A 15,633-nucleotide genomic window follows, 5' to 3' on the forward strand; every position below is an offset into this window, starting at 1 on the left:
GCTAGTTCTAGTATTTCAGTTTTGAAGTTTGTTTTGAGGTATCTCTTGTATCTTCTTTTGCTTAAAGTGTTATATCTAGTGAGGTATGTATCTTTGATAAAACCATGATAATATGATGGTATGATGGAGAGTTTAAGAGCTAACATGATTTTGTCATTTATTTGTACTTCCATAGGTTGCTATATTCCTATGCATGAATTTGTGCAACAAGGTACCTTGAGTACAGTGAGTACTAGTAAGACATTTCTAGAGTACTTTAGGTATACCATTGAGCACAGATTTGCAGGAATATTACAATGGTATTGGTTATGTAAATTAACTCTAGTTAGGTTCATCTCGTTATGTTAGTTTGGGGTTTCGTACCTAACCCAAGGCTTCATATTTTCAATGTTGTAGACAAAGTTTTGCTATTCGAGTTTGAATGAGCTAACTTCCGTCTCTTGTTTGTTCAACTTCCAATGGGCCTTGAGTTCAATAGGGACACAACTGAATAATTTAATGGTACCCTTTATAGATAATTGGGCGACCTCTCTATTTGTTCTCTACGAGGCTTGATATTGTTTGTGCTACAAGGTTGCTTCATCAGTTTAGGCATTGTCCCACAATTAGACATTAAAATTTAGCCAAAAGGGTTCTTAGACATGTACATGGTACTCTCACTTTTGGTTTGTATTATGCTCGAGATTGGGACATTCACCTTCATTGGTACACAAGCTATGATTGGTTAAGGACATTGATGACTGACAATCCACTTTTGGCTATTGTTTCTTGTTGAGTTCAGCTTGCATTTCAAGGCTTAGCAAGCTAGGGTCTCTCTTTTCATCCAGTGAAGTCAAATATAAGGCAACCAATGCAACCACTATGGAAGGCATGTGGCTGAGGAAGTTAATACATGATCTACATCATTCCAAAGGTAGTGTGGCCACTCCCACTTACTTTGACAATCAGAGTTGTGTTGCCATAGCAAACAATATCGCCTTTCATGCTTTCTCAAAGCATATTGAAAATAAGCAATTTATTTGGGGTTGTATTGAGGGTAGATCCATTGACCTTACTATTGTCTAGCCAAGGACAATGTGGTAAACATCCTCACCAAGACTCTTTCCATTGATACATTTGTACACCTTCAACAGGACTTGGGGATGAGAGATCTACAAAAATATCAATGGGGGGTTGAAAATGACATTGTTTTATTTATTTGCAGTTCTTTAGGTTTTTATATTGCTAAACATGAACTTGTGCAACCATGGTACTTTAGGTACACTGAATACTACTTAGACATTTCTAGATTCCTAAAGCCATACCATTGAGGGGGGAAATTGTAGGCAATGGTATGGTCATGGATTTTGTTTGCATTTTCACATTTATGTTAACTCATCTTTCATGAACGTCATATGCGGTTCACAAATAAATGAATAACATGATCACTTTGGTTACTGGTAACCTACAAAATTCACCGGTGAATCAAATAAATCTAGGGTAATGGGCGTAATACTAGTGGTAATAACTATAATACCAGCCGTAAAAGCTCAAATGCATACGGTTTTGAAAATTGCTGCTAATAAATGCCTATATACTATCGATATAAATATTAATACCGATTGTATATTTACAAGGACCAACAATATTTATGGCTGGCTTTCTTCTCCATTTTTTGTGTCTAGAAAGCATGCGAGAGCTGTGATCGCTCTTCATTCGACGAGATTGTAGTCAATATGTCTTGCACTTAGCATGGTGGGGTAAGGTGGACCATAATTGAGTCATGAGAGAGCGAGTGCTTATTGGGGTTGTTGAAGGGGTCGATTGCTCCAATATATAATCTATTAGGGTAAGGGTTAACTACTACAAAAGCAAACCAATGAATGCAAAAGGGGTCAATTGCTTGAATATCTAATCTATTAGGGTAAGGGTTAACTACAATAGCAAACCAATGAATGCAAAAGGGGATTATATGAGGTATCGATATTCCAAGAGGATATTTTTGCCCAATTTTTTGGATTGGAATCCTGGTACAACTTGCCTTTATATTTTTGTGAGGTGCCAATTATATTTGGAGAGATTGTGTTGATACGTATCTATGCTTCTGAATGTTTTATTTGGAGAGAGTGTCCATTGTGTTTTGCAAATGTGGTCAAGTGCTTTGATATCTAGTGTACTGGGGTAAGGGTCAACCATAAATACAATCCGATGAATGTGAAGGAGATTGTGTGAGGTAATGAGATTTCCAAGAGGTTATTTTTGCCAAATTTTTTGGATTGGGGACATGGCACAAGGTAAAAGTTGTACTTTCATTCTTTTCTATTTGGTGGAGCTTCCTAGCAGAGTCAAGCTCTCTTGAGCAATATGATCTAGTAGTCTTGCATTCCCCTTTGTGACTCGTCCAATTTATCTATCTATCTCTATCTATCTGGATCTTTTATATCCACATGCATACACATTACACATGATGCCATGACCTCATCACCCTTATCGGTCTCATATGCAAACATCATTGTGGAATTATGCCAAAATTATTGGCCATCAACCCACATTCCAATATCATAAAAGGAGAACATCAACATATACTGCAAGTGCATCCTATAAACATCAAACTAACCAAGGCAAATGTACGCATGTTTGTGTGTGTGTAAGAGATAGATAGATAGAGATAGAGAGAGAGAGAGAGAGAGAGAGAGAGAGAGAGAGAGAGAGAGAGAGAGAGAGAGAGAGAGAGAGAGAGAGAATTTTGTAGTCTATGAAAGACTGAAAGGTTTATGAGATTAAAGAAACAAAAATCACTTAAAGACTGAGAGTCCATCAAAACCAGTTAAAGATGAGATTCCATTTCAAATCTTGAATGAGAGCAATGTCGATATACTACCCACTTGCCATTCTTTTGAGCTTTCATACTTTCTGAAGTTCATTAGACTTCATTTCAAGATGTTGAGGGGTGAGGTCTTCTGCCATCCATATCTTGGTGCCTGTCAAGTTGGTGAAGAATTGCCAACCTATCTCTTGGTCTTGAATGTGATGATGGCATGATTTTATGGTGTGCATTGGAATGCCTTAACCATTGTAGCATCCCAAGTAAGCATGGCATGTAATCTACTATATTATTAAGGAATTGCTGAATGGTAAAGGAACTTGAAGATCCTCACTTTGCTAATGCTCTAGGATGCGCAGATCCACACATTAAATGTAAGTTTCTCCTTAGATTTCTCCTCCTCATATGGTACATGCACATGTTTGTTGATTTTTTATTTGAACTAATGCAAAATAGAATTATCAAGCTTGGAAATGACATGCAAAGGGGGGTCACTTACATACACATCTTGTTGAATGTGTATGGGGATAGATTGCTTCTCTAGTTTGTAGTTCAAAGCTTGCGGACCCTATCCATTTATATTTTCAGCTCATGATTTTTCCATTGAAGGTTCTTGACATATCCTTGCACACTCAAAGTTTGATTTTGTCCACCTTGTAGGATTCGGGCTATAATTGGCAAGGCCCTTGTATAAGAAGCCATCTCCCCTCCTTATATTTTCATCAAGTTATTAAGTACACCTCACCTCCTTGCGAGTACAAATCTTTGTGAGGAAATGAAAATCTGAGTTCTCTGCCTTTTTTTTGGTGATCATATGAGTCACAAAGTATGCTCAATTACGGCTCATCGCTATACATTTTCACAACTCGCCAAGACATGTGCTAAAGGCGTACATGGGCGTCGATGAAGAAACCTCTCCTTTGAATAACATAAGGGTGTACAAGCCATACAATGGCACGTTGATGAAGAAATCTCTCCCTTGAATGGTACATTCTAGTGAACGTTTTAGTTGCAAGTCTTTAGAATTCTTTTTGGATGTACTGAAAGTTTAGTCAATCGTATATTTTTGTAGAAACACCAACTCTAGTGGAAGAGAGGCCGGATGACATTTCTAGGCATCTTGTATCTTTTGGTACTCCTGTCCTTATCTCTAGTTTGGGCAAAGCACCAAGGAAGGGCAACTACTGAAGCAATATGCCATTAACAAATCCGCGAAGAAGTCCCTACATAAAGCTTTATAGGCAGCACTACAAGGAGCCTCTACAGAAGGTGTGTCACAGATTCTTTCAAAACAATGCTAACATGATCTAATGCACTTGACAGTAGTGCTTAGTAGATTTTTCATGCACTATTTGACGTTTGTGATTCTTATGTAGGTATCTACTACTCGAATACTAGACTGTCAACATACCGTTGCACATATAGTGTGTGCACTCAGTACCCTCCGAGTTTGGATGAGTATTAGACTTGAATTCTCCTTACATTTGGCGGGATTGAAATTGATGGGATATACCTTTGGAAATAATGGTATTTTATAATCATGCATTTTCTACACAGTGAAAGGATTCACCATCGTGGATTCTATTTGTTTCCTAATGCTCGTTGAATGCATCGCCTTAAATGAACTCATGAAACCACATGGTTTTTATTTGTGAACTCTTTAGGAAAATAACACTCTTCACGGTATAACTGATTTTTGAGGTGTAAATGTATATAGCGATATGTTCAAAGTGGCTTCATTGCCTTCTCATTTGGAAATTGCCATTTTTATGGTGTTTGTTGGCAAGCGTCGTGCTTTGGAATCTCTTTGAATCAGTCATATTTGTATATGGTAGTTTATGTGATAGTGGCTTGGTATTTTTTAAAGAGTTCGTTCTAAATCAAATGTGCTCCACGGAAAGTGCTCGAAAGCCATATAGACATTGACTTGTTATTTAGGGATCTTTTTATGATGTGTTTTGGTAGGCTATGTGTTGTTTGTGCTTAACTAGAGTAGATTTATCTATGTAGGGAAATTCAAGCTTTTATGTTTTTTATGTGAGCAGTGCTTTTGAGTGCCAATCATGTACGTTTTGGGTAATTTCTTGAGCAAGAAATTGCAATCACATATGGCAAAATTTGCATCCTTGATCATTGGAGAAACTCCATGTCATAATATGGAGATGCATTGTGTATTCAACACATGTGTGAGATGGGTGAATGCAAACAATATTGACATCTTGTTGGGGAGGAATGTTATGCATCCTTCTTTCCTTCTTAATGATTGTGGGGACCTTACATATTCCATGTGTGAGATAGAATTACCTTCTTCCGAATCATTAGCCCTTTGTGAAGACATCTTATGGATTGAAGACCTCTCAAGTGCGATAAAAGACCACTCCTTTGGGATCTTTTTTTGGTGAACTTGGAGAACGTTGCTTCATCCCCATTGGGATGTGTACCTTCATTACTTTGGAGTACACATCATTGACCTTTTCACTTGACATATCTTGGAGGGTTCTACATCAACTCGATGCAAATTCTTGGTTAGTTACTTCATTGACATGGCATGTGGTGCAGCATAGTTTGATAAACTTTGTAACAAAATTTTAGCTAGTGGGCATTTATTCTTAGTGAAGTCCTTTGTGGTTCCTTGTTCAAAGAACACCTTGCTTGGTATGGATACTTGATCAAGAGAGAGTGTTGAAAATTAGATATCATAGCATCCAACCTTAGTGAGTCTATGTGAGACATATATTAGATGGTTTGTCTATGGTTCTAGTTGGTACTAGAATGGTTTGTCTACAATTATAGTTGTGTACTAGAATCGTGACATGTGGATGTAGAGGTGGCCATGCTAGGTGGTAGCCTGGTACTCAATTTGAGGTACCTCCCATAAATCTAGGAAAGGTGGAGCTTATTTAGGGGAGATGGATATGATTGTGCTTGTTGGAGATGATTATGCTAGATTTGACATGAAAGCTTTGAAAAATATGTTTTTTAAAATAATGTTTTTTAAATTGAAGGCACATGTATTCCATGTGCATGTGCATGCGTGTGCGCACACACACACATTCATTTATCTTCCTTCTCCCTCAATTCTGAGCACCATTTTGATTTTTTTTTAATCTGACCCTTTTTTCAAATAATTCCTTTCTTTTGAGCGGAAAGATTCCCTCTCCATTCTCCCTATCATGGGATGGAGTCTCACATCGAAATCTCATCACTTTCCTTCTCTATCTACATTGTCCTCCCATTTTACTTCCATTCTTTCAAAACTTTCAAAATTTTTGAATCAAATTCACTCTTCCTTCTTCCTACTCTATTTTGGGTGCTTCTCTTTCAAATATTGCCACCTCTACTCTCATCTAAGATTCTCTTGTGGTCTTCAGTTGGAAACTAGAGGCAATTAATGTATTGGATGAATCATTAATGATGCAAGATATTTCAAGCCTAGAAGGAGCTACTAGATGAGATTCTTTGAGAAAGGAAGAAATAAGATTGACTATTAGGCATTACACTTGCTTATGCATAAAAATGAATCTTTCTTTCATCCTTTTCTCAAAGTTAGTCACTTTCCTAATGAAATCTCTAGGGTGGCACAATCTCAAACCATTTGTGAAGGTTTGGAGTCTATCCAAGAAGCTTTCATGGAGGTTGACATGAGATAGCATTTGAAACAATGCAAGATAGTGCCAATGACAAGATTTGAAACTTTATGATAGCATTTGAAACAATGCAAAATTTGAAAATTTGTGATGCACCTTTGAAGAAACAGCCGTTTGTAGTTTGTTGTTTTCTTTTTAGCATCTAGAAATGTCTTTGGTACCCTTTGTGTGATTCGAAACCCACCTTTGTATTTGCAAATCTAGATAGCTTCTTTTGACCCTGAAGCTCTTCGAGCATCCAAAGTTCCAATGTGGCTAGGTAGAGGCAACATGCTCGAGTTTGGGAAAATTCATTGGGACCAATTAGGAGTTGTTTATTAACCCAAGGGCACACCCACAAGTGTCTGCTCCCATGGACTTGGGTGAAGAGCTTTGGGACAAGTTATTGATCCATTATAAGTCTACTCCCTATCCAAGAGTACAACCTATTATGTATAAAAATTAGACACTTATTTTTATGTGGGATGGTAGGTTGCATGCTCAAAATCTATCCAAATAGGAAAGGTTATAAGGCTCAACACTAAAAGGATTCTTCACTACAAATCTAGTCCCTCTTCTTTCTCATGAATGGCAGACAATTAGAAAGCCTGCAAAGGTGCATGCCTTCACTTCTCAGAGGGCTAATGAAGAAAAGGATTTACCAAACAATTGACAAGTCCTTTAATCACAACAATCAGGTACCCATACTGAACAACAATTTTAGCTCACTTCAACAATTATACGTGGAGAACAATATAGTAATTGGAACTACAAGGGATTCAAGAAATTCATCCTTTCAAGAGCCAACAAATTCAGAGAAAATAGTAGAGGAAATCAGTTCACATGAAACACTGAAGATGTTAATACTGACATTAATTAGGCAAGCGACATTGGCATTCAAGACAATGTTTGTCTAGATGAAGACATGATAGCCATAGTTAACATGTTGGATCAGCAAATAGGTAAAATTAGAGTCAACTTTGAAAGATCCCTATCAAGCAGATAGCGGATGCTTTTAGCCCACACAAGTTAAGAATGGAAAAAGGACATTCACTTTTTTGTATTGAGAGCTAGAAGTGTAGAAGCTTTTGCTAAATTGTGGCTCACTAAGCCTATGTATTTGTTGTTGATGAAGTAATAACAACCCTCAATTCTCTCTCTTTTAAAAAAAGGATGAGTTGTTTATTATGGAGGAAGTTTTATAAAGAGTGAGCTTATATAATCTTTCTTACAAGAGATACTGCAATATAAAAAAGAAACCACTTTGGAAATCTTTTCGACCAAGTAAATAGTTTCAAACACATACACTCATACAATTTGTACTTTCTAATAAAAGAAGTTTGAACTAGATAATCTTTTCTGGAGTAAGCTCCATCAACTTCATCTTGGAATATAAGAGGGGCCTTTGCAGGGGACAAATTGGTGGATCACATTTCCCCTTCAAAAGTCCCTGGTCCAAGAAGTAGGTACAGTTCATTCACAAGTTTAAACGTGGTGTTTGTGGATTTTAAAAGCGATTTGTGTTGTTTTATTATAAGTTACTATGCAGAGCATGACTCGAAATTTTCTAAATGCAGGGTCGATCTATTTTCTTGTTTGTGCTTTATCTTTATATGTGATATTAGTTTTATTTTCTATTATCTACCATGTATATGTGGTGATGTTATTGACATATATATTTTTAAAAGCATATTTGATACCATCATTGATAGTTTGCTTTAAATTCTAATTTTTTTATAGATGCAATATTTTAATAATGTTTGTGGTATTTAAATGTATCATGTGTTGTTTCTTTGTGATTTACTAAGTTAAGTGTGTTAGTATATGTTCTTGTGAAGAAAATAGGGTTATGTGTTCCTCGATTTTCTAATGCAAGGAATTACCCGAGGAAAATGGATAATATTGGCCAATCTACACTATCTTCAGCATGCATCTATTGAAAGGCACTCCAAAACTGTAGCCGATCTTATATTTCTAGAACATAAAGCATCAATCGAAGAGCTTTGCACTATTAAGGTACACTCTGTTTTTCTTCATCAGCACCATTGTTAGGTATAACTCAACACTAGATTGCAAATCCTATGGACTTACCTTTTGGGACACTATCTTGAAATGTGGCACCTTCATACATTACCCGAGCATACCGTGGAAGGTATGTAATTTTTTTTGCTTAAGCGCTCTACACATAACAATACCACCAACTGTCCTTTTCTTATCCCACCCAATGTACCTCTGAATCAACTTGTTCATAGATTGTAAGCTATTTGCAACAATAAGATAAACCATTTGCAGGTGCAAATGATACAAAGCATCCCTCTCTCCACCAAAAAGAATATTTTCCCCATGACTATAGAGATTGTGTCCTTCATTGACTTAATGAGGGATGTTGCCCATGGGACATAAGAAGCAAGTCGAAACAAAGCCATTGAATGGTTCTCCTTTGACTATGATGGTAGTGGCATCAACGTGCAAAGAGTACAGTGAAGTTCCACATTCTTCGGTACCTTCTTCAAGACCATAGCACCCTCAATCCTATAAAAGGATTCAAGTTGCAATGTGCCTTTAAATTGTTGCATCTATGCATGAGGAATGACTACGGTGATCATGTCACAATTGTTTTTGTCGGTGAAATCTGTCCTAATGCAATTGGGATAGCTAGGATCCATTGCCTTGTAAGTGTTGTATTTCACCATTAATTTTCTCTCAAAGGCAAATCAACATCTGATGCAGCCTATGCCTTGGCCTCTGTGAAGCAAAGACAAGGAATTGCACCCCTCCTCCCCCCTACACCTTATGTGCTTATGCATTGGCATTGCAATTCCGAGGGCAACGCTTTCCCATGGTCTTGGTTTGTTCTCATGGAGGAGTTACCTTAGCATCGTTTTCTTTCTTGGTTAATGAAGCTTTGCTTGGTACTATATTGTAGTTGCATGAACAAGGAAACTATTGCAAATTGCAATGCATTAACTACATTTTGTTTAGCAAAGAGTAACTTTTCTTCAAGATTTCAATAACATTTAAAAAGGACTAACAGGTCATGAATTGGATGTCGGTTAAGTTAAAAAATAGAAAATTCCTAACTAGCAAAACCTTTAATACAAAATAGTATGCTACCATGCTAAAACAGTCTTGTTAAACATATTAGGAAACCTTGTCACAACGCCTCAAGTATAACGAATTTGGAAATGGGGTGGAGAATCTAAGAGAGGCTTACCAAGTGTGGGTCGTGTGGATACTTCAATGGAATAACATAAGGCGTGATAGCATAAGAGAAGTGACTAGAAATTTACAGTCGACGAGAAGGTTAACGAGGTATTCACAAGACAATTTTGGTATGCTCCCATGAAGTCTTTCCAAATTCCTCCGAACAAAATGTGACTCAGAGAAACGGCCATCTTAGACCTCCGTCATGTGAAGACTTGTGACAAGGCATTCACTTCTTGACTACTTACAATTCCCATGTTTCTACTAGCTTATACCATGTTGGTGGCATATTCTCTAGTGAGATCAATGTCAAGAGCAAGCAAGTTACAAGTTTGAAGACGTTGCTAGACGAAGCTTGCACACGGTTGAATACACGTGCAAATGCTAAAGTCTCATTGGAAGGACGCACGCGAACAATAAATCAAGTGACTCCCATTCTAATGAGAGTTCGTCAATCCAAATTTAGGAAATGAGAATATCCACTTGTTTATGCAAGAGCAGATAAAAGAGCCTTACAAACAATTTTAGAACGAAGTAAAAATCTTAAAGTTGGAAGTATATGGAAAAGAACAGTTAAGGTCCGTGGTCGAATGACAGATGATCTGAACCATTCGATTCGCGACTCTTCATTCCAGGAAGATAAAATCTATGGATTCGTAGGTCGCCATCATGCTCGTCTGTCAACGTCCAACGTAAAAGATGTTTTCTTGGTCGTTTTCAAAGCTGGAAGAAGGACGGAATGCAGAGCTGGAGCCAAACTATTGGTCACAACCAGAAACCTGACAGAAATCTGACATCATTTGCCAATGCCTCTCGCGGGACCCTCGACATCGAGGAAATTTCTAAGGTCGACATTTCCCATTTGTGTTTCTTGGAAATGCCTCCCTGAAACATTTCCCAAAGGATATCAAACCTGTCCCGAAATTCTTGCTTTTGGTGTCCATGGAGTGAGAAGATTTAGTGGGCAAAAAAAAAAAAGAGAGTATATTCTGCACGTGATATGCGGGATAAGATGAGATGAGCACACACTCATCACTCTTGTCTCTTGACTCGCTTGCTTATTTTTTTCTGCTTCCCTGATTCCTGCGTTTGATCGCTGCCATCGCCATGGCTCCTACCGCCTCCTCACGAATCAGCCGATGGATCAGACCTGAGGTACCTCCTTCACCTCCATCCCGATTCTTCCTCGCACTTTGCGCATTTTTTCCCGCCATCGGACGCCCTGCCAATCGATTTCTAGCGTCACTTTCGCGTCCACATCGTTTGCGTCTTTTACTTGACGTTCGTGTATCTTTATCGTTGATTGAAGCATAGACACAGCGAGAGAGAGAGAGAGAGAGAGAGATTTGTGTGCCAATGAGGAGCCCGGCGCTCCCCCAATTCATGACTCCGTACTGGAGATGCACTGTACTTAGCACTCTAACGGTTTGCATGGCCGCAAATGTTTGCGCCGATGGAAGTCTCGTTCAGCCGCCGGCTTGCAGTTTCTGCTCTGAACGAAGAATTGTTTAATTTCGTTCCTTATTCTGCATCCTCTCGATCTATTTCGAATATATGCCTTCCGTAGGCGGAGAATTTTGTTTGATAATTGGCACGGTTTCGGCAACTTTTTTCGAGTAGCCTATTTCGTTTTGAACAAACAAAATTGTCTGCATCTACTTTAATGCCACACTGTAACCAAGCAAGGATTGCGGACTAGGAATCCTTCGCGTTTCTGTGGAACGCTTACTTCAGAATACCGGCAAATTTTTGGTCTTTACATTAGGCTTTTCGAAAGTTAGAGGAAGCTGTTGAATTCCACGAATACAACGATGTGACCCGAGTGATATAAGTCCGTACATGAGTTATCTTCCATGTTTGCCCGAGAACGTTGTCATAATTATGCTACTCTTCACACAAACGTGTTCATGGTACTTTTAACTTTCCGTCCATGGGTTAATCAGGCGCGTTTCCTGCTGTGGCAAAAATTTCCTCATATACCTGTGTCAGGGATCCTAAAGTTACCGTAATCTCGCAGTACATATGAGATCTAACACACGGCCATTGTCAATCCAGGGTTTTCTTTCTTTCGTCAGAATCAGGGATACCATGCTAGTGGATGATGATCCAACATGCTCATATAGTCTCGCTCCAGTATGGCTCATCCTTTATTGTTCAGGATTTGAATGAAAGCAAAGATATTCTAATAAAAGAATGGATATTTCTGTCAAGCGGGATCCTGATCATGAAGCGCCTGATATCCTAGAATGATCACAACTATGTTCGCAGTAAATATTTTTGGTTCTGTGACATCCGTGAATTGTCACTATTACGTTTCCAGTTAAGGAAAGATTTCTTGTTCAGTGTCAGCCTTATCTAGAATCAAAGCTGGAGCCCGCAGTAGAATTGTATTCATGCAACTAGTAATAACATTCTTTCAAATTCCGAAGTTCAACGTGTGTTTGTCCTTTAATGGTAGCTTCTTAATATGAGCTTCCTGCCGATGAATAAAATGCATAAGAAAAACTTGCATGGTCCAATCCACTCTCTTCCTTGCATTTCAGCGTGATACGCTTCGTTTCTAGGGACTGCAACTTGTGGGCACCTGGAGTGACAGTGCCAATTTTCTTGTAATGAACGTACAAATGAGGTACAAATACAGTTGAAGTTGCTGTTGGCGGTGTTTGCATAGGAACAAGCGGTGGATAGTTTTGCTTGAGCGGCATCTCATTTGAGGCTCTCGTTTTTCTTGTAATGAGAGCATTCTTCAGAAGATTTCACTTAAAATTGCTATATAATATTTACACAGGATCAATCAGTTTATGTTATCTTGAAGGTAAAAATAGGCAATGTTTTTTGGAACAAAATAAAAATTGCACACTTTCCAGGTCTGATATTTAATTTTGTCAGAGGCTTTGAAATGAAATTAACTCAGCTTATCTTCGGTCCTTGATTTCCTTGAGACTCACCGTATGGGGGACTTCACGTGCTATAAAATGATGCATGTAAAGAAGAAATGATACACCTTGCATCAAGGCAGCTCCTTTAGAATCTTAGCAGGTTATTGGAAAAACGGTGTGTAACATTTGTGGGTAATGGGAGGGAAAGCTTAAAGTTTCTGTTGAGTTGATCAGTTATCAGTTGAAAGGGCAGTTTCTCCTATCCTTTGTTGTTGGATAGCCAAGATTGTTATCGTAAATGGCTTGAAACTGTCAATGTTCTGAGACTCTCAAGTTCAATATGCAGGGTAGAAATAATATGTGTTCACAATGTTTTTCGTTTTGTGTAGGTTTATCCACTGTTTGCGGCAATAGGAACTGCTCTTGGATTGTGTGGGTTTATGATGGGTCGTTCTCTTGTGGCAAATCCTGATGTTAGGTACTGTAACCAAACATTTCTTACAACATTATATATTTTGAGGCATTATTTAGGATCTTAAGAGATTCCTAATTTGTTCTACTAATCCTTAAGCTACTCTATGATCTTCGAAGTCGTTGACTGGAACAACTGCTTTGGCCATCTCCTCATGGATTACCAGATTACTAGATACGGATAATGTGGACATTGGTATATGCTGACAATGCTTCCGTTCAATCCCAAGCCCCACAAAATATAGCTGTAGGGGCTGAGGCTATTAAGCGGCCCTCACTAGTTGGAGGTTGATAATTTCAGGACATGGATTCCTCAATGATAGCCTGTACAGTTAGACTTCATCCTGACAACTTTCGGATGTGCCATGGTGATATGAGATGCGATTGCTTCCTGCTGGTTGCTCAAGTTTGGGAGGGTTACAGCTTGTGTAACTATCTGGAAGTCCTTTGGGCTGTTAGATAAATTGGTCATCAACCTGTTGCTATTACTAGGGTTCATTGATCATGCATGGTATCTTGAGATTAGTATCTGCATCAGACATGGACATGGTTTGGGCTTCCAGTCTATGAGTGTCTGTTGACGACCATGCTTTTTGTGCATCTCTCAGACACACTAGCAGGTTATCTGGAGGGCTCACTAACAACATTACACGTTTTGCATTGTCTCTTACACTCTTTTCGACCTTGAATTGAACACTTGGGGAGCTGGATTATTAGCCTAGGCAAGGATCTCGACGTGCTGGGGTCCTTGCTGTGATACTTCTGGATGCAGATGATGTATCTTGATCTCAAGTCCTCGTGAGAATCTGAGCACGGACCTTGATGAATGGCAATCTTTTTTGTGATGTAGAGGAGTTCATTACAAGCGGCTTATCTGATAGAGCCTCAACAGTTGCTTCATTGATGGTTGCCTAGGCTAAAATGCCAGTTCATTACGTCTTAACCCTAGATTCATTGATGTTAGCCTAGGCTAAACTGCCAGTTCTTTTGGGAGTGGTAAAAGGACATGCTTGCACATTCGCATGGGCAGTTTTTTGGGTGGTATATTCAGGTACAGATAATAAGGTCAATATTTTGGTGTAGAAAGTTTTAGCCACTCCATCTTGATCTCGTGTGTTTTTAGAAGGTTGTCTGTAACCGCCACATTCTTGGACTACATTGTGGCATCACATGTCAAATGAAATCGTGCATGATCTAGAACGTTTGGTTATCACAATGGAAATTAACAGCAATGCTGTTTTGAATTTGAGCAGACTGACAGTATGTGTCGTTTGTGTACATAGCCCATTCGGATCATTTCACATGTTGTGCACCACTCTTAACAACAGCACAGTAGAAAACTATCAACTACATCTCAAACAGCACACGCTTATAGAATTGAGTCTGAGATGTGAACTTGTTCTGCAACGTAGACAAGTCTTGATTCAGTCTTCAAATCTACCTTGCATACATTGTGCATGCTTCTACAGGATAATTGTGACAATGTTAACAGCGCATGCACTCATGCATGCATGTGCACATGCACTTGCACGTATAACATCTTCATGGTGAGGAATGCAGGTGGTGTGGTCTGATTGGTAAGTTTACCTTGCAACTCTGCGGCATGTGAAAGCGGGGAAGTTTGTTTATGTTGGCTTGTCAGACACAGATATCCTTAACCACTTTTTGCTGTTTTAACAATGAGTGGGCTTGAAACATCCTGTGGGAGAGATCTTCAATTTAGTTTGAATAAGAAACCAAGTATGTGCCGCTGCATCTTGAAGTAATACTTTAGCACTATTATTGTTCACACATTTCTCCCTACAACTAAAGATACGTGCTAGGCAGGGCCTGATTATTTGTTGTGTGTGTGGCTTCTTGACTCGAAGGATTAATAAGATTGATCGAGCAGCAGGATATCTTGAGAATTACAAGGAAGGTGAGCATTTTTATCAGAATACTTTGAGGAAGTACGTGCAGGACCGACCTCCACAAATCTTTCCTGGCATCAATAAGCAGTACAGCTCTCCTAAGTGACGGCTAATGAGAAAAAAGGAATGTCTTTGTCTGGTTGCTGTAAATGATAGAAGTTTGACCTATGACAATGTTAAAGTCTGAACTTTGTATACAATGCTGTTGAGGCTGAGTTTGAACATTGTATATATGCTGGTGTGTCCTCAGCCTGGCTTTTGTGCTTGAACTTGGAAACTGGAAGTATCAACTTTACACGACGACAGATATCAATGTGGTAGTATATTATGGCCTTCGTCATAAAAGTCGTACTTTCTGAAGCTCTGTTGTGTCTTTGGGTGCTTGATTCTAGATGGGGGGACTCTTCACGTGAAGGTGTTTTTTGCTGTCCAATTGCTCAGTCTCTTGGTTGTTTCAAGTTGTTGATGCTGTTTAGTATCTCCTTCATTTTTAGTTTTTTGATTCATGGAGTATGCTCATTCTGTTGAGACAGACTTGAAGCGGAGAATTCAGCAAATTGGGCATGTTTCTTGTAGATCTCCCTTTAAATTTGTTCGGGTTTTCGCAATGTTACACCTGTCCCTATCCAAAGTCACTACGGTCAATAAGACTCGCTGGAGTCTGGACAAGTCAAAGCATTTCTATGCTTCCCCTGTTGAATACATGATTTCGTTTTAACGAGAGCATGCCATTTTGTGTT

At 38.7% G+C, this 15,633-nt stretch overlaps 1 protein-coding gene across 1 annotated transcript; it reads left to right on the forward strand.

The window, feature by feature from the left end:
• Positions 1-10,633: 10,633 nt before the first annotated feature.
• LOC147892513 (uncharacterized) lies at positions 10,634-15,253 on the forward strand. Its single transcript, XM_087387503.1, has 3 exons — positions 10,634-10,788; positions 12,902-12,990; positions 14,852-15,253. Exons 1-3 carry the CDS (start codon positions 10,741-10,743, stop codon positions 14,997-14,999), a joined length of 285 nt encoding a protein of 94 aa, XP_087243629.1. The 5' UTR covers positions 10,634-10,740; the 3' UTR covers positions 15,000-15,253.
• The last annotated feature ends 380 nt before the right edge of the window (positions 15,254-15,633 follow it).

Source organism: Dipteris shenzhenensis, chromosome 16, assembly GCF_047967505.1.
Source record: "Dipteris shenzhenensis isolate YYH24624 ecotype China chromosome 16, Dip_SZ_1.0, whole genome shotgun sequence".
NCBI classification, from domain to species: Eukaryota; Viridiplantae; Streptophyta; class Polypodiopsida; order Gleicheniales; family Dipteridaceae; genus Dipteris; species Dipteris shenzhenensis.